The sequence below is a fragment of the Urocampus carinirostris genome, chromosome 3 (genome assembly GCF_059441175.1).
Source record: "Urocampus carinirostris isolate Australia breed hairy pipefish chromosome 3, RoL_Ucar_1.0, whole genome shotgun sequence".
NCBI lineage: Eukaryota > Metazoa > Chordata > Actinopteri > Syngnathiformes > Syngnathidae > Urocampus > Urocampus carinirostris.
Window position 1 is genome coordinate 50,718,474 of NC_142351.1, and position 19,259 is coordinate 50,737,732.

At 38.7% G+C, this 19,259-nt stretch overlaps 1 protein-coding gene across 7 annotated transcripts in view; it reads right to left on the reverse strand.

Annotated features, from left to right (window-relative positions):
* Positions 1-1,008: 1,008 nt before the first annotated feature.
* The window catches only part of snphb (syntaphilin b), a 34,165-nt gene continuing 15,914 nt past the window's right edge, over positions 1,009-19,259 (reverse strand). For 4 of the 7 annotated variants that reach the window (XM_088332290.1, XM_088332288.1, XM_088332289.1 and 1 more), the window contains 4 exons: positions 15,479-15,649; positions 12,427-12,537; positions 11,658-11,807; positions 1,009-11,552 (listed from right to left, as the gene is read on the reverse strand). In XM_088332290.1, coding sequence (XP_088188416.1) covers positions 9,707-11,552; positions 11,658-11,807; positions 12,427-12,537; positions 15,479-15,649 — 2,278 coding nt within the window. In that variant the 3' untranslated portion in view covers positions 1,009-9,706. The remainder of the gene's footprint in view (positions 11,553-11,657; positions 11,808-12,426; positions 12,538-15,478; positions 15,650-19,259) is intronic. The other 3 variants (XM_088332293.1, XM_088332292.1, XM_088332291.1) reach the window with 1 other exon arrangement.

The following is a 19,259-nucleotide window of genomic DNA, read 5'->3' on the forward strand; positions in this document are numbered from 1 at the left end:
CTTTTTTTAACCACTGAGGAGTGCTAAGTAATACACACTCTCCCTATGAGAAACCATTTTTATGGGATTGAATGCTGCATATTTTTAAAATGATGGTTAAGTATGATGATTCTCGGGTAAAAGTGTTCTGGGAATGACGTACAAAGTAACAATATTTTTAAATTATAGAGATAAAGTAGGCCGGAGGAGGCATGCCAAAACTCTGAATCCATCCCGCAAGACAATGCTGAGAGAAGCACAGGAGAAAAATGGGTTGCACCTCTAAATATGTCCACTGGATGTCGTCAAAGCCAGGCGCCACTCGCTGAGCAAATTGAGCTGAATATTTTCTCTTTAATTTTTTCTTTTTTACTTTCTATTTCTCTTTATCTCTTTATTATTCTACTTTTCTTGTTTTGTTTTCTCAATTTCTCTTTTTATTTCTCTTTTCTCTTTCTTTCTCTTACACTCTACTCTGTCTCTCTCGTTCTACTCTCATTTCTCTTTCACTCTTTTTTCTATCTTAGACCTTTTTTTCACCACTTTTGCTCTCTTTCTCTGTACCCCTTTCTCACTTTCTCTTTTTCTGTCACTGTCTTTCTCACTTTTTTGTCTCTTCCTTCTCCCTCTCTTTCTATTTTACTAGTCCCGCCGCAGTGACCACCTGGCCCCTGAGCAAAAATGAGTTGGACACCCGTTTTCCACCACTATCTCTTTCGGCCAATTATGTTGCACTACTTTGATTCCCGCATTCTTTAGCGCGGATTTGCTTTCGTCAACTTGAAGAGAAAGGCTAAAGGGGAGAGAGAAATGGTGGTTGAGAACATTTTTGAATATCTCATCTTAAGTTTGGGTTCTCTTCTTGTTCTGCATGCAAGTTCAAAATCCATTGATCTCCTCTCTCCTTATTTTCAGTCTCTACCTAACTTTAAACTTATAAACTTGTGAGAGCGGTCATTGACAAGTTTCATGAGTGAATATGTGAGATGCTAGTATAAAACAGAATGACTTGACTCTCACACAAAAGACGACAATTTCCTCCATGCTGTTTTAATATCTTGGAGCTTTTGGTTTTAGTGCGAGTGTTGCCTACTCTTGTGTTCGTACACACTATTGCAATCATAATAGACTGACATTGTACATGTTGACAACATACTGTACAGCTCTGGTGTACACATTCATACAGACATAAGATATGCAAAGAAAATGAAAGCAGTGGACATGTTATTGACAGAAACAAACACTCATCTCCAGTAAGTTATACCACAGAAAAATGTAAATGTCATATTTAGTATGTGGTGAGTTTTCTTTTGTTTGTTACATCTAATGGCGAGATCCACTTGAGAAACACAATATTGCAAGTTTTCACACTGTAGCGTAAGGGCAATTTCCAAAACAACACAAAACTGTACTCGCATGACATGATTATCAAAATATATACTTTGGATTTCTTTCTTTTTTTAACTCTCCTCTTGTGTTAGTTTTAAGGTAACATGCCCCGTGTTAGTGGGTTGGTGGGGACCTGTGTCTTAAATCGGTTGAAAAATACCATAAACATCATCCATTTAATCACATCTCTTGGTTATCCTGTTAGGTTTCCTTATCCATGAAAACGTTGCTTTTCTATTTTTGTTGGGGGTCTCTTGGCCTTTTTTAATGTATCTATCACTTAGGGGTTTTATAAAACATTGTCAATTTTTTTGTAATTTTAATATAATTTACTATAATAACATATAAGTTTTCAACTAGCAATAATCGCTCCTCGGATAGACCTCATAGGCTAACAGTTTTAGGGTCGCTTTTGACTCATACTTACTTAATAAACAAGGCTAAACATCTTCGATTTAGCAATAGAAATTTAATACATATTTAAAATGAATAGCTGAAAAGGTCAACACAGAAAATATAAATTTGCAAGACCAAAGAAACATACAGCCGAGAAGGACCAAGATTGATTATTTGTTACAAAACAAATCAATGAAAAAAAAATGCATGCGTATGCGAGTATGTGTTAAGATTCATGTATAGCAAAAAAAGTGACCCTTTTAATGTCATTTTTGTATAAATATTACTTGCAATTGATGCACCATATGTCCAGTCCATGTATGATTCCAGTTTAGTCTGTACTTGGTGTTTTTTAATCTTGTTTTTATAGTTGGGTCCAAATGGACCCTAACAATACAAATGTAATAATTTCAATTAAAGCCTTTAATAATGTAGTAAATTAATAAATGCTTCTGACAAAGTCTAGAAGCATTTATGAAATAAACCAATGTGCTTTTTGTATGCATTTAAAATCCTAAACAGGTCATTAACGCCCCTAACACAAGAGGAGGGCTTAAGGGGGTCAGATCAATTTGACTGAGAAGGGTAATTTAAGAGGCATTAAGCGGCGTAACAGAACAATCTTATATTGAACATCACATTTGAAAACAATCTTGGATTTGTTCAATGATTAAAGTCTGTACCAGGCACATTGTCTAACGCAGAAGCCAGAATGCAAATATTTTAAAGGGACACTGTGTAAATATAACTACAGAGTCTGTGTGGTTCAATCGAAAACAAGTGCTTCAAAGCACATGTTAAATTACAAATTAAGGTGAGTCAAAGTGACCAAACTGCACCATTTTTCCTCTCAGTTTTTTGCCTAGCTTTTAAAAATATTTGTGTTTTTTGGGGTCCCCGTAGCAGGACAATGGCGAACAAAGATGTAAGCTCCCTCTAGGTGAGTGATACGTTTATTCTGTTTTTAGTATTGGACATATGCAAGGGATATTGCACAGGATTTCAGTTTGTTTTTTGACTATTCTTGCGCAGTGTTCTTTGAGATTTCTTGTGATTAAATGCTATACGAATAAAAATCACTTGACTTTGATGTCCACACCGTTTAGAGGAGACTTGCTTTTGTATCTTACAATATGTAATAAAATAATCTTGAATCGGAGATTTGACTACCTGACGAACCCTCCTCTTCAGTACCCCCAAACAGACCTAACTGGGCAGGCTGAGATCTGATATTCCCTTGTAGTTGGAACACACTCTCCGGTCCCCTTTCTTGGAAAGGGGTACCACCACCCAAGTCAGCCAGTCCAGAGATACAGTTCCCGATGTCCAGCGATGTTGTAGAGCTGTGTTAACAATGACATGCCCACAAAAAATCCAAAACCCTAATGAACTCCAGGGGAATATCGTCAACCCCTGTGGCCTTGCCAAAAAGGATCTTTTTGACCACCTCTTTGACCTGAACTCCAGATATATGAGAGCCCACCTCAGAGTCCCCAGGCTCCCCTTCCTCAGAGAAAGACATGTTGGTGGAGTATTTTCCCCACTGCTTTACAACATTTCGGGTCGAGGTCACCAGCTCCCCATCTCCACTATACAGTGTTGAAGGCACACTGATCATCGAACTGCGGCCCAAGGTGTTCTGGTGCACATCTAGTCACCCTTGTATTTGAACATGGTCTTCGTTATGGACAAGCTGTGACAGGCACAAAAGTCCAATAACGAAACCCTACCCGGGTTTAGATCAGAGGGGCCGTTCCTACCAATCACGTCCCTCCAGATCTCACTGTCATTGCCCATGTGAGCGTTAAAGTCGCTGAGCAGGACGTGGGAGTCCCCAGGGGGCTTGCTCTCAGGCACACCCTCCAAGGAATCCTAGCAGGGTGGGTACTCTGAACTGCTGTTTGGTGTATAAGAGGGAGGCTACCCTCTTGTCTACCGTGGTGAACCCCAACATACATGTGCTGAACTGTGGGGCAACTAATATGCCTGCACCAGCTCTGCGCCTCTTGCTACAGGCTACTCCAGAGTTGAAGAGAATCGAACCCTTCTTGACAGGACTGGTATCAGAGCCCAAGCTGTGTGTGGAGGTGAGTCTGACTATATGTAGTCGGAACCTTTCAAACTCACACACCAACTCTGGCTCCTTGCCTGCCAGATAGGTGACATTTCATGTCCCAAAAGCTAGTTTCTGTAGCCGGCGATCGGTGCGCCAAGGAACTCCATATTTGGCTGCTACCCGGCTCTTTACGCACTCCTCCCAAAGGTGGTTAGCCTATGGGAAGAGCGACGAAGGTTGTCCCTTCGGGCTGTGCCTGGCTGAAGCCCATGACCAAAGGCCTGGCCACCATGCGCCCGCCGGCGTACCCCAAGTCCGGTCAAATCAATATTGTTTTATTTTAATAAATCAAGTTTCTTTTACAATTAAGAGGCGCAAAATAATACACAGTGTCCCTTCGAATGAAAATAAATGCAAGACACAAATTTGTATACGGCAAACTTGTTTAAACTCTAAACATGAGAAGCAGGCAATACAATGTATTCACTTCCCAAAAATAATGTACACTGTAGTTGGATGCCCTTTGTTCATGAAACCAACAGTCAAAGAAAGCCATTAACAAAAAATATTCCCAAAACAAATTCTGTTGACTTTTAAAGCAACGCTTGTCACCCACATTAGCAGAGTCATTTGCGAAGTATGGTTATGAAGAGGGATCTTAAAAATATATATTTATTTACCCTTTAATAAGACTCTTAAAGAAGATTGTATTAGTGAAATTCTTACTTAAACTCCAAGTGCGACTTATACACGTTTTTTCCTTTTTAACTATGCATTCATTGGCCGGTGCGACTTATAGTCCAAAAAATACGGTACAGACAATGAGATTACTGGATGGCTTGACTTGCTGTTAGCTTTTAATACGATTACTTATTCTATTGTTTGGGGTTAGGGTGTGCATCAGATCAGAATTCTTGGTCTCATTATCGCCCTCTGCCATGAGGGAAGAGAATCACAAGCCTCACGTTGCATCTCCATTTACTCAACACAGTAATACTGATTGTATGAATAATTTTCATGATATAATTTGAAAATTCAGCAATTTTGAAAAATTGCAAAATATGGAATACAAACTAGATGTATATTCAACACAAAAAAATATAACCATTTAATATATTCTTAATTTCATATTCCCATGATGCTAGGTAAGGCACAGCCTGTCCTGCCTCCTCTGACTGCACATCACTCCTTATATGATATTTACAATACTAAATGGGATGCCTTCGGGAATAAGATTTACTTGAACACATTTACAGTCAATAACTGGAATTGATAGTTTTAAGACTTTAGATTTGTAATTATCAATAACATTTATTGACCAAATTCATCAAAGACAACCTTACTAAAAGTTTATTTTTTTAATTATTTAAGCAATTTTAAACAATGTTGAATAGCTACTGCTATTTTTCTGCCATTTTGTCATAAATTACTGGTATTAAACTGTCTGGACAAAAGTACTGGGACCATCCACAATATACAGGGTTGATACGGGTCCTTGAAATCTTTGAAAATGCTTGAATTTTAATGTGTTTTCAAGGATCTAAGAATGCTTGGATTTTGGGTGAAATGCTTGTTAATCCTTGAAATTGTAGCCATGTTACTAGTCAAGTCAGCTTAATAATGACGCAAACACTGTTCCCTGGTGGCTTTTTCACACGTGATTACCGCAGCTGGCATTAGTTTGTATGGCATTGTCCAGTGAACGTTATCGAGTAACGGAAAACATGTACTGGCATTACGAAATGATTGAAAAAAAAAACAAATGTCTTACGTTACAATTACAGAAAAATTACAGGTACAGTTCGTTAAGATAACAATTGACTTGAAGAATTAAGTCAAGTCATGTTTATTTGTATAGCCCTTAATCACAAGGAGTCTCAAAGGGCTGCACAGATTATTGCAAACCACAGACTATTATTACACCATCCCCTGGTCTAATACCTACATGAGGGCAAGGAAAAACTAAAAAAACCTCAACTTGAGGACAATGAAGAAACCTTGAGAAGGGACCGCACATGAGACAATCCCCCTTCCAGGATGACCAGGCCGCAATGTATGTTGTAATAACGATTAATACACAGATATCATCAATAGGAGAGATTACAATTGTATTTAAATTTACATATTCATAATGCGCCGAAAAACGAATTGTGTCATAATTTTAGTCACATTTTAGTGGCGAGAGAGACAAAGAGAGATTAGGTTTACAAACGTCATGCACGAGGCAGCTGGGCAGCGAAGTCGCTAGCAAATGATGCATTCAGGGACATTTGGTAAATTGGATGATTATCTTCTTTATGTATTTTGCGGTTAATTGTTGTTCAAAATCCACTGTCTGATCACTGCGTTGTTATGTTGAGAGAATAATTAACTAGCGGAATAAAGCTGAATACTTTTAAGAGGTTTGGCATCCCCACAGCAAGTAAAAAAGCTTCTTGGAAATTTCATGAAATTGTGTGTTTGAAAAACAATATTGGGTTATTAATGTGCTCTAAATGTAAACTAAAACAGAGCATTGATTGTCAGCTATGTGAAAGAAAAAATAATATTTTTTCTTAATAATCGTGGTGAAAATTTGAGTATTTTTTGAAGGACTACAATCAACTACATGACCTTGATTTCCTCCAATTATTTTTCAAGGTTACATTGTCAATTTAAGTTAAAGACCTTTTAATATTGTTTTTGTCTTTTATTAGCATATTTGCTCTTGGAGTAATCCAAAAGTAATCAAAACTAATACAGTTACATTACTTCAATATTATAAGATTCGGAATGCATTACTGATTACATTTTAAGCAGGTAACTTGTAACTACATTTTTAAAGTAAACCTCTTAACCCTGCTTATAAAGCGTGCATTAGTGCAAGTATTCCGTGTCAATTATGGACATTTATTAAGGGCCATTCAAACAAATTAAGGTAGCGTTTCCCAATGGTAAATTGTCATGGGAAGAACTTCCTGCAACTGAAAATTTAAGCTACATATTACTGATACTGAATACCTATGCGGGGAGAGATTTGTCTCAAAAATATTTACACACGCGTTGTTCAGATCCACAAATATCTTTCCGTTTTACTCAAGATCTAAAAATCATATGTCTTGATAAGTGCACACACAAGATTAAAAATCGCACGACAATCGATAATATACTTGTGGAGACGCAATATTCATGATTCATACCGGATTTCATCTTTTAATTGTACTGGATAACTCGAAAAAAGTGGCTTTGAAAGTCCTTAAGTGCTTGAATTTGGCCATACAAAGGCATATGAAACCTTAATATGCTGGTTTGAAGATGGAACAAACAAGTGTACAAGTAAATGAGCAACTTTGGTTAATTTCCTTATGTTGTGTACGTTATACTGTTTTTGAAAGGCAAAAAATGCTAGGTGCACCCACACAAACACACACATAGTACAGCAGTAAATCAAGTAATTGCTTACAAGTCATAAAGTGAACAATAGTGCAAATCATAGAGTTAAAAAACGTATGTTGCCAATCCATTCCCAAATTACATTCCACTGAAACTATAACAATTTTGGGCAAACTATGGGCTGCGGATGGCGGGCCACACGCGACCTGTCTGGCGTTTTAATCCCGCCGGACAAACAAAAATGGTAAAAAATATACTCTGCTTATTCATTCATTCATTTTATTCAACCACTTGTCATCTCGATGGTCGCTGGGGACAATATATATAATTTTAATGTGAGAAAAATAACATTCCAAGCTAGCCCTAGTGCATTTTGGGGCCAAATGTATTTTTTGCTTTGCTGTTTAAAAAATAATTTGAAAAGTCATCTCTTTATCAACACATATACAATTAAATCTAACATGTACACGTAGAGGTCAAAAAATGCAAATGGAAAAAGATTGGATTGGTGTACTAACATCTTTTTTCCTCATGTATTGCGAAGGTATTGGATTTGAGTCTGTGTCAACCGATACACAAAAATCAAATCGATTTTTAATATTTTGCATTTAAGTCATTATCCCCAAGCGCCCCCTTTGTCCCTCTTTACATATTTACATTGACAAATCACTTTTAAGAATTTTTGTGTGTAACTTAAAATGTTCAGAATGCATCAAAAGGAAAATTATAATGATAAATATTTCCTAAGTACTCTACATATTTAATTGTGACTTACTACTACAGTATTTACGGAATTTCTTCATTTTGCAATGACAGTTCAAATTCCTAAGAAATGCAATCATTCCCACCTCTGACTGTCCACTGTATGTAAGTGCAATGTTTACTTGGATTCTACGTCTAGTAAGATGCATAGCTGAATAAACCTGTTCTAGCGTCTTTTTTGGGGGGATCTCATACATCAGGTCTAGAGTGACAGTTGAATAAGAAAACAGCCATTTCTGATCTATACAGAAAGAACTACAATGTAAGAGACAAATTGAGTCAGCTAGTTATTATTTACACTTAATTGGAGTGAAGCGATGGTGCAGTTTTGTTTTGCAATAAAGCACTTGGAGGCTGTGCCCAGCTGGCAACCATTTCAGTTTATTTCAGTTTAATTCTAAGAGCCGTGGATAAAAAAGATGAACAGATAAAATAAAAACATTTGGGTTGGAAGGCTAAATGCATCCCAAAGAAATATAACCCTAGTAACATACTTAATTTTCCTAAATCCATGTGTAAAGACAAACATGAACAACTGGGTGAAAACACATGTTTTACCACCACACAAACTAGTTCATGTCACACCCTTTCTCACCTCAAACAGTTGTAAACTGAGGACCTACCTTAGAATAAACACTCAACTTGACCATACAGTGTCTTTATAATGACCATTTTAATTCAAAGGGTGTTTTCACTCTTTGCTAGGTACTAGTGCTAGCTTATGCGGCGGAAATAAAAACTATTATTAAAAGAAACATGGATATTTAGAAAGACAAAGTATAAAGTTTTGGTTTGCATACCATCAGGGAGGTTGAACTTGTCACACATAGAAAAAATAATATTCTACATTTTAAATAATTAGGTTAGCAAGGCGAGATGAGAATTGTCCAATAGACACGTAGGATGATTTCCATCAAGGTTAGACGAAAGATATATATTTTTTAGTTGTTCCTGCAAGAAATCAAATCAAAATAAGTAATTAGACTAGAGCACTATATACACTTATGACATCCTGATCACATAAGCAAGTGAGCTAACAACTGACCAAAGACACACTGCTCCTTGAGACTAGATCAGAATTTCCTACTTGTAATGTACTGTGAAAAATGAATATTTGCCTTAAAATATTACAAGAATGATGGAAAGAACATAGATTGTTTAATATATATAATCTCACCCATTGATGGAAGCACAAGACACTTGTGGACAGTCTGAACCTTACAGTTGATGGACTTAACTAGATTGTTTTTTAGGAAATGTGGTGTCAATTTTAATTGCAATAGCTTTATGTGGCATTATGTAATGTTGAGAGACAAATGATTTCGAATGGGCACTTTCGGGGTAAGGGGTACAGTTTTAGATTTGACCCATGAACGGATTTAGTTATCACACAATTAGGTGCACTTCATCAAACTCAAGACAATTGTGAGTCTCTCCATCAAAGTGCTTGATTCAGTCATCGGTAAATCAGAAATGTTGACGGACTAACAACCCTTGACAGTTTTCCCTGCATTTGAAAACCAAACAATCATTACCAAAACACCCAAGTGATGTGTGTTCAGTTCAATCAGTACATTCAACCTGTAGCCTTAGACCATTGGTTGGGACAACCTAGTCACTTCATTTTGTAAGCACACAAACCTGAATTTTTTCTTTCTAAAGCCCCTTTCAGGGCAGGATCTTCAGCATTTTATGTCCTGAAATGTGGCATGGGCAAACGTGCTTATCGAAGTAATTTTGGAGACCCAGTCTTTACATTTGTGATCCCCCGAGATCACCCCCGCCTGCGGGGTAATGCCTCAAGCCTCCACCCCTGCGCAATGAGTGCAGAGCCACAGTGCAGCAGCCCCTCAATAGTGAGCCAATATGGTACATGGGCTGCCCGTCTCGGACAGGGCCGCGGCACAGCCACGCCACTGTCGGCACCACAGGAATTGCCACTGCCAGCAGATCTACCAGGAAGTGACGACTCCAATAACTTCTCTCTACAGCCTCAGAGCTGGAGGCGGTGTCTTCTTTCGCTGCTTCATCAGCGCCATGCTCTTCAGTTCCTGACTCCTTGCCATCTTTGCTCTCAGGGTGCATGACAGTAATGACACTAGTCCCTTCCTCATGAGAATTCAATGATTTTGGTTGGGATGTGTGAGGATACTCTTCACCCCTTGAGAAGTCTGGGCTCCCTCCTTGTGGTTTTAGCGGCATAAGGCCATTTTCTTGTACATTCCAAAATAGGCCGTTCTCTACAATCCATAAGCGTTGCTTTTGCTCTGCTGCAATACAAAGTGCTACAGCTTTTGATTGATTCTGATCACCTACCAAATTTGCTGTCTCTGTCTCCAATTGTCCTTCTGTTAGGTGGAGAAGGGATATTTCACTCTGATTGTCCGCTGAAGCAGGTTCTTCTTCTGTATCGTCCTCTTCTCCTTCACATGAAGGACTCTCTAAGGTACAGGCCACAGTGGCAGAACGTGGAATGGAATTCACTCTTGGCAATTTGGAAAATGGAATGGGTTCTGTGGCTACGCTCATGACAGTTGATTTAGTTGCAGAAGTGGTGGTAACAATGGAGTCTATGTCCTCTTCGCCTTCATCGGACATCCAAGTCGAAGTCGGGCTGCAGGCTTGGGATCTGAAAGTACGCTGTTCAGCAATCGTGTCCAAGTCTGATGCGCAACCTGACATAGGAACGGGACAACTTTCAGTCTGAATGCCCATCTCACGTAGGGGATGCAGGTACAGGTGATGGTGGGACAAGCAGGGATGGCTCATACAGCTGCTGCCACCTAAGCCACAGCGAAACGTCGGCGGACGTTCACCTGAGCACAGCTTCTCGTAGGTAGCCGAGTGTGGGATAGTGTGGGCTACCGAATGTGACATACTGTGTGGGAAGGAACGAGGTAAGGTTTGGGAGTAAGCATGAGGTAAAGAGTTGGATGTGGAACGGGGAAAGGTTTGCGCATAAGAGTTGAGCAACGAAGCCGTTTCCTCAGAGAGTAAGGCCGCTTCTAGGAGTAAGTCAGTGCGACTGGGAATACTATTATTCTCGCCGCAGCATCCAATGCCACTGTCCTGAGTGCCATCAGCTGAAAGGCAAGGAAAATCTGCGCTGTTGTTGCCACTTCGGTTTGCCACTTGATCATTCAGTTTGGTGTAGGTGGAGCTACGGGTTAGAGAACGGGCTGGAGAACCATCACAAGAACAAGACTCTCTTCCCCCTATTGCTGGTTTAGGTATTCCAGGACTTTCCCCAGACACGGATGCTGGTGCCGAACCTCCGACACGGGTCCGACGGCCTGCTATGGCTTCTCCCTCCTTGGCTAATCCCACTTGAGCTAATTCCATGTTCAGAAGGAGGTTCTCAAGCTTGTGATTTTGCGTGTTGATGTCTTGAAAGTACTTTTGAACTCCACTATCCCCGTTGAAGCCGCCGGCATCGCTCAACCTGTCCCGGACCGTGTCCACGGCCTGTTTCAGTTGCTGAATCTCCAATCGTGCCTCCTTCAAAGCCAGCTGAGCTTCCACACGGTGACATTCCTCCTCCACCCAGTCCTCCTGCATTCTGTAAAGCTTTTCTCGCAACTCATCTATCTCGGTGTCCCTGAAAGCGTAACATGGGTAAAAATGTAATCACAAAAATAAAGTACAATTAATTCTAAGATCAATGGTGGAAACAAGGAACCTGGGGTGAATTCTAAATACGAACCTGTCTTGCAGTGTGTTGATTGTTTCTTTTAGCTTGGCTCGAAGATGCCGTATACACACCTCTTTCTGCTGCAGAGGTGTAAGGTACTGCTCAGGTGGTGGGGGCCGAATACCGTGGTTGTCCGTACATGATATGTACTTTTGGTGACGTCTGCAGGACAAAAAAAATGCAACAGACATTCGCAGAATAATGATTTCTCACTGTGGGATGTCTGTTGGTTATTGAATGTTCTTCTTGAAACCAATGCTCTGTGAACTATCAGTCAAATAGTCATTTACAACCGATCCCCTTCCCAGTTTTTAATGATGATCTGATATTGCTGGATGAAGTGTTTTTAGTTTTTTATCCATCCATCCATCCATCTATCCAAGAGACTTTAGAATGGGGTTAGATGGTTTGTTTTCTAACCACTGATTATGAAGCTTAAACTTTGTGGTCCAGAAATGTGGATCTGGTGTACCATTATGGGAGATAAATAGGTATTTAAGTGTATTTGTTTACTAATATTCAAATTGATATTCAAATGTGTGAACTACATATCACTGCGAGATATAAATTTATTGTGTTTCTGTATATTTTTTTCATGACATGATAACTTTGGTATAAAGAATTGAACTTGGTAATTTAATTGACCATTGAAGGTCCACTGTTCTATAAGGACAAATCATATCTTAGCAAGCTGGAAGACATTACGATCCTTTGGTTGGACACTTCACCAGTGGAGAATGAGCTAGAATGCAGTCCAAAATTCAAGAAAATAGCTTCTCACCCTTTGGTTGGGCTACAGTCACTGCCTTTACAAGATCCGGAATTGCTTCCGCTACTGTGGGAGACGTTGCCATATGGATCTCTGGTACTGGGGCCTGCAGGTGACCGCTTACTTAAGAAACAAACAAAAAAAAAATTAAACACTCTCCAGACAACCTGTGTTGGTTAACTGTTCTTGCTTTTGAGCAAGAAAAAAACATTGTAATGTGACAAAAGAGTTGAGTACCACACACATTAATACACAAGCTATGATTTGGCACTGAAGCACATTTGTGACCAAAGTGGAAATAAGGACATGTTGACATATGAGTTTGAGTTGTGAAAAAGCCAAAATGCATTCAACTAAAAACAAAAACGTAGAACAAAAAAACCCGTGTAATGCACTGGACATTTGTTTTTCAAGCACTAAACACTGGGATTAGCCCATAAGAACCAATAGTCACAATTCAATTGACGGAAATATTGCCTCCTTTTCAGAAAATAATATTGAATATGAAATTGTTGGTTTTCTTTTAAGGGGACAGTGAGTATTACCATATTTGACTGCTAAACATCGCTATATTGTGTAGTGCAACTAAAACCAAATGCTAAAACACACAAGGAATGATAAAAACTATGAAGACTCCAACTGACAAAAAAGCAACATTTTTCTTCTAATTGTTTTCTGAGCCTTTGGGGATGTTTTTCTTTTATTTATTTATTTGGGGGTAACTGGAGCAGCAAAATGGTGGACAATAAGGCCAGCTCCTTCTGCTTGAGGCTTCTGTTATGTAAAATTAATAGAATTGTCTCAACCCATAGGTATTTTGGAAAATCATGTTTAAATGCATTTTTGTTATTTAAATCAATAGTTATCCCTTGTTTTTCGTGGAAGTTGCGTTCCAAAAAGGTCCCGCGATGGTCAAAACCCGTGAAGTACAAACCTTTATTTATCTATTTAACTTATATCTTTTTATATTTTATTACATATTGAAACCAAAGGGCAAATCCAATTTACAGGCTCAAGCATTTGTTTTAAAAAAAAAGAATACAAGTACCGAATGTGATAAAAGTTTTAATTTTCAATTTTTTATTAAAAATATCTGTGTTGTAAAATTATTATTTTCAAAATAAGCTTTCTGCTTTATTACTTTACAATTGTATTTATTTATTCATTTTTTTTACAAATAACTTCTGTACGATAAAATTATTATTGCATTTGGTCTGCATTTATACAGCACTTTTCAAGACAAAGGAAGAACTCCTAAAGCACTTTACAATGTGCTTCACACTTTTCCATTTTACACACACTAACTGATAGCAGCAGCACCAGCCATGCAAGGCAACTACCTGCTATCGGGCGAATTAGGGATTCAGTGTCTTGCTCACTTCGACATATAACACGGAGGAGCCGGGAATCGAATCTGCTCTACCTCCTGAGCTAATGCTGCCCCCTAAATGATCTTTCTACTCTATTGCACTACTGACTGGTTATTTGAAATATGATTGGCTGACCTACTTGGGCTCTTGTGCAGCTAAAGGAGCTTTCGATGGAAACCTAATTTAGGCAAAAATCTCAGTTAGGCCCATAAAGTAAGTGATGGACTTATGTTATTAGTGTTATGAGATACTATCATTTTATATTTGCTGGTTTTGTTTGGCAAGCTATATGAAAATATTATTAAATATTTGTTCTGAATGTTTCCAAGCAATCATCTTTGCTTCAAACTATATATTGTCGCCATAATGTGGACGTTATGGAAAACTGATTTTACCTTCCTTTAGTGTGACGAGAAGACCAACTTGGTCGGTGATAGAAAGTATTTTCCCTAGCCCTTTCAACCTGGCCAAATTCGGTCCACAGCGTTTTGTTGACATGATGGCTTTTAGAGAAAATTTACATTGAAAAGATTTGCACAAACATAATGAAGGTCTATCAAGCTTTTTTTTACCTATGTGCACAGCTCAGACCAGAACATTATTGACACACAGCCAGACAAGGGGCAGGTCAACTGTTTAGCCAATGGACTAGCCAATGCATAATGAAAATCTCAGACGTTGCAAAACCGCAAAAAGTAAACCTCAGTACAGCGAGGGATTACTGTATTGTTTTTTTCCAACTAGGTGGTGCTAAATGATGGAGAGTCCCTTAAAATGATAACCAATAATTGTCCAAGGCCCAAACCTCATTTTAAGAAAATGGACTAATGGACTATTTCTATGTTTCCAAAGGTCCAATGTAGGATGGAAAGGCAAGATGTGTGGGTTGCAAAGAAAAACAGATGATGGTAACACATGTTCTGTGTCGTGAAGAAGTATTAGTCCCAGTCCTGGTTTCTGTGTGTTCACATAGGTTTCAGATCATTGGACCAAGTTTAATATCAGACAGAGACAGAGACAAAGCCAAAGAAATACAAAATCAACTTTTGAAATGTTGATTCAATTGATTAAAGCACTCCCCCCCAAAAAAAGGAAAACTTATCTGGCCCTATGTCAAAAGGTAATTGCTTGCGGAATAGCGAGTTTGCAAAATTGCTTCAAATCTGCCAAATTGAAGTGGTTTCTAGCATAAAATGTCCATTTAAGGTCACACCACACCATCTTAATTAGATTTAAACCTAGACTTTGACTTGGCCACTCCAGAACCTTCTTTTTTTTGTGGCCGTTTTGTGGCCTGATGAATCAAAAACTGAATTTTTGGATAGTGTGCAGCCTGTTACACCTGGCGTAAAAATGTCACAGCATTTGATAAAAACAATGTGATACAGACAGTAAAGCAAAGTTGTAGCATTGTTGCCTCAGGACCAGGTCAACATGCCGTAGTTGATGGAATTATGGAATAGGCGTTTCAAAACTGCATCTAGGAATTTCCTTGAGTTTTCTTTTTGCAATATCAAAATTGGTTTGATCATCTAAAACCTCTGTGTGTGTTAAATATGCAAAACACAGAAATCAGAAAGGGGGCAAATACTTTTTCACGGCACTGTAAATAACGCAATCGATGGTTCACACAGCACAATGTGCCACATCATGCCCATGCTGTTGAGTGCAGACCCAAGAGTTTTTGGACAGACCGGGAGCGAGGGTTAGAGGGGGAGTTTGCCAGACGACTATGGCGGTCCGGAGACTTTGTGGAACTGTGTCCTTTTGTGGTGGATGCATAGCCTTTAGTCGGGCGCATGGATACCATGTAACCTGTCTCCATGGGGACGTAGTCTAGCTCTATGAACCTGCAATAGTCGAACCTGCACCATCAGGGAAAGAGCGTTGGTTAGCTCACACAAGATAATGGATCTGGTGAGGTAATATTTACTAATGCAGGCCTTTATTTGGGCTATGTCCACAAATAGGGTTCTTCCAAGTTGATACAAGCAACACTAAGAAATCAAGGTATACGAAATAAATTGTTCTTTTAAGATTTTCTCCAAAAACGTTTTTTCATCTCATCACACTTTTTCACATTGAATAGATCCCTAAGCACACTGCATTTAGAAAGTAATACAATCGTTTTAAATATATCAATCAAAATTATTATTATTTTCTTTTTCTTTTCTTTTTGTTGTTGTCATTTCTCTCTTCGGCTAGGGTCTTGTAGTGAGGATTTGGTCTCAAAGTAGGGCTTTAAAGCGCTTTTAGGCTATCCCATTAGGGATTTGAATAATGGTTTTGGCCTCAGACTGGGGTTTCTCAAGTGATTCTAGGGTTTCCAGTTAGGGTTTTGGTCCAAAGTAGGGTTTCAAAGCCTTTCTAGGGTTTCTGCCTAGGGTTTCAAAGTAGGATTCCGGCCTCAAAGTAGGGGTTTAAAGCACTTTTGAGGTTTCAAGCTAGTGTTTTGGAGTATGGTTTTTAGACCTTACACTAGGGTTACTAAAGCGCTTTTGGGGTTTTTGCAAGGGTTTCGAAGCAGGGATTCGGCCCCAAGGTATGGCTTTTGAGGCAAATCTAGGGTTTCTGGTCATTATTTTGTCCTATAATAGGGTTTTATGTTGCTTCTAGGGTTTTGTCCCAAAATCAGGGTTTTGAAGCACTTGGGCTTCCGGCTAAGTTTTCGAAGTAGGGTTTTGGGCTCAAACTGGGGTTTTAAACTATTTCTTGGGTTTCCTGTTAGACTTTTATTTAGCATTTTGGTTTCAAACTAGGGTTTCAAAGTGTTGTTGGGGTTACGGTTTTGGGTTTCGATATAAAGTTTCAGATCCAAAGTAGGTTATGAAAACGCTTGTAAGGTTTCAGGCTAGGGTTTAAAAGTAGGGTTCGGCCTTACAGTAATTTGTTGCCCTCAATTTAAAATGACTGCACTTAAATGCAGCAACATTTTTAATGATTACTCTAATGAGTTATTTTAAATGTTTAAGTGAAGTGGAAAATATAAAATAAAAATGTTTAAAATCTGAAAACAAACTACATTTTGTACTATTTTTAGGTAAGGCGAAAAGATGAGAAAAAATAGTGGCCACTCTTTTTATTATTATTATTTTTATTTATTATTATTATTATTATTATTATTATTATTATTATTATTTTGGGCAGTATAAAATCATTACCTTAAAAAAAATTACTAAAACTATTCACTTTGAGACATTTTTGTGATTAAGGGCTATATAAATAAATGTGACTTGACTTGACTTGTAGTACATGCTAAGTACATACTATTTTAACATGACAGCCCAACAAATAATGAGCAGCATTGTCTGACATAGCAAATAATTTAGATTTAAGTATTATTTTTCTTGTTTTGTAATTTTACTGCGGCACATGGTGACAACATTTCACAGCAGTGCCACAAATTGAGAAACACTGTCGTGCCAAATAAAAACATACACTTTGCAAAATACTTTATTCATGTCTTGTGGACATGGCCAGAGAAGCTAAGCACCAAAATACACTCAAACTTTGAGTGCATCCTTCAGAGAACTCTAAAAGCTTCGCCATAGCTAAGAAGCCTGATCTAATTGATCACCTCCACGTTGTCTATTGCAAGTTCCTTTACAAAGAAACTTAACTGCCACGATCACACTTGCAAATAATGTCATGTTCAGAGAGCAATGCAGACAGAAGCAAACAAAATCTGCATTACGGTCTTTTTTTTCTAAGTACAAGTTTTACCCTTTTCCTCAAAACTGAAAATTGAATAAAAGCCTTACTGTAATCCCTTGTTGATCCCAGTTAATGGAGAACAGAACAACCCGTGATATGCGAAAATCTGCAAAGCACCCCTCCACCCTTATTTTTAACATGCACTTTGACAACCTTCTCTAAGTCATGACAAGCAGAGATAATGGATCACGGCCACACAGGTGCTGTTCATTTTTGGTGAAAGAACGTAAAAAAGAGCCCCCACAAATGACACCTGTTTGTGTCATTTGTGGGGGCTCTCTGCCACCCGCTCTCAGCAATAGTTGACTCTGGGTTACATTGCAGTTAGTTCTAGGGGAGCCACAATGGCACACGTCAGCAGGCCGATCCGAAAAGCAGATGCCCTCTGTTGGCCCCTGCTCTCTGCAGTCCTCGACTGCGGGATAATTAGCTCCAGCCAAAACAGTGCAGTTCATTTTAGGTGGGCCACAATGGCACGCTTAAACGGTCTTAACCGAGCAACAAATGCCCTCTTCCTGCCCCTGCTCTCGGCAATATTCGACTGAGGCTATTGAATCGTTGCCACAACTGTGCATTTCATATTAGGCGAGCAAAAATGACACGCCTCTCATTAACAGCAATTAAGATTGGCGATAAGGAATTGTGGCCGCTCGAGTGCAGTTAATTTTGTGTGGAAATACAGTAATGACAAAAAAGTGTCGACAGGCCTGAAAAAGATGCGTTCTGCTGGCTTTGCCCGTGAGGATATGGATCATGGCCACAACAGCACATTTCATTTTGGGTGGGCAAGAATGACACGCCTCCTGTTAACAGCAATATGGGATTGGGGATAATGGGTTGTTGCTTCACGAGTGCAGTTTATTTTGGGTAGAAATACAGGAATGACACGCCTTACAACAACAGCAATATAAGATTGGGGACAATGGATCGCGGCCTAACAAGTGCATTTAGTTTAAGTGGAAATACAGTAACGGTAGAGAGCTGCCAAGCCCCAAAAAATAGTGCCCTCCTGGCTCCGGGGCTCAGCAATATCCTAGTAAAATGAATCCCAGAATATCTTTAAACCCACATTCCAAGTCATGAAGTGTGAAGCACAAAATAGTGAGGCATCACAGTTAAATTTATTTCTATAGCTTTTTCACACTTTTCAAAATATTCACTAGCTGTGCTGGGATTAGAGTGTTGCAAAGTGACTGCGTTTCTGGAACACAATCACTTTTCTTGGTAACCTGTTCTGAAAATACCTCACCAGTGATCGGTTATTCTGATTTTCTAGTATAACGATTTTCTCAGTGGTGTACTGAATCTATTTAACCCTACTTCCAATATCCAACCTGGTAATAACATATTAACAACATAGTAATAACATGATAAGTTGTTATTTTAGAAATATCAAACTGGGTGCCCTTTGCGCTAATTAGTAACAAAAAGTAGCTCTCAGCTTGAAAAAGGTCGGAAATCCCTTGTGTACTCACTTTTTTCCATTTTATCATGTGGCTATTTTAAAGCAATTTTAGGGGTTAGCTTCTATGTGAGTATATACAGTAATTTAGACAGTTACTTTCAGAGAAACGCATTACTTGTTTTTACTGCTGACTACTTTTTGGTTTTAGTAATCTGTGGGGTAACTGAGTTACATTTTGAAGCAAATATTACCAGTCACTAATTACGATACCATTTTCAGTAATGCGCCCAGCAACTGTGACATCATAGGTATCTTATCTGTAGTGCAAGGATACAATTCACCATAGCCATAGACTG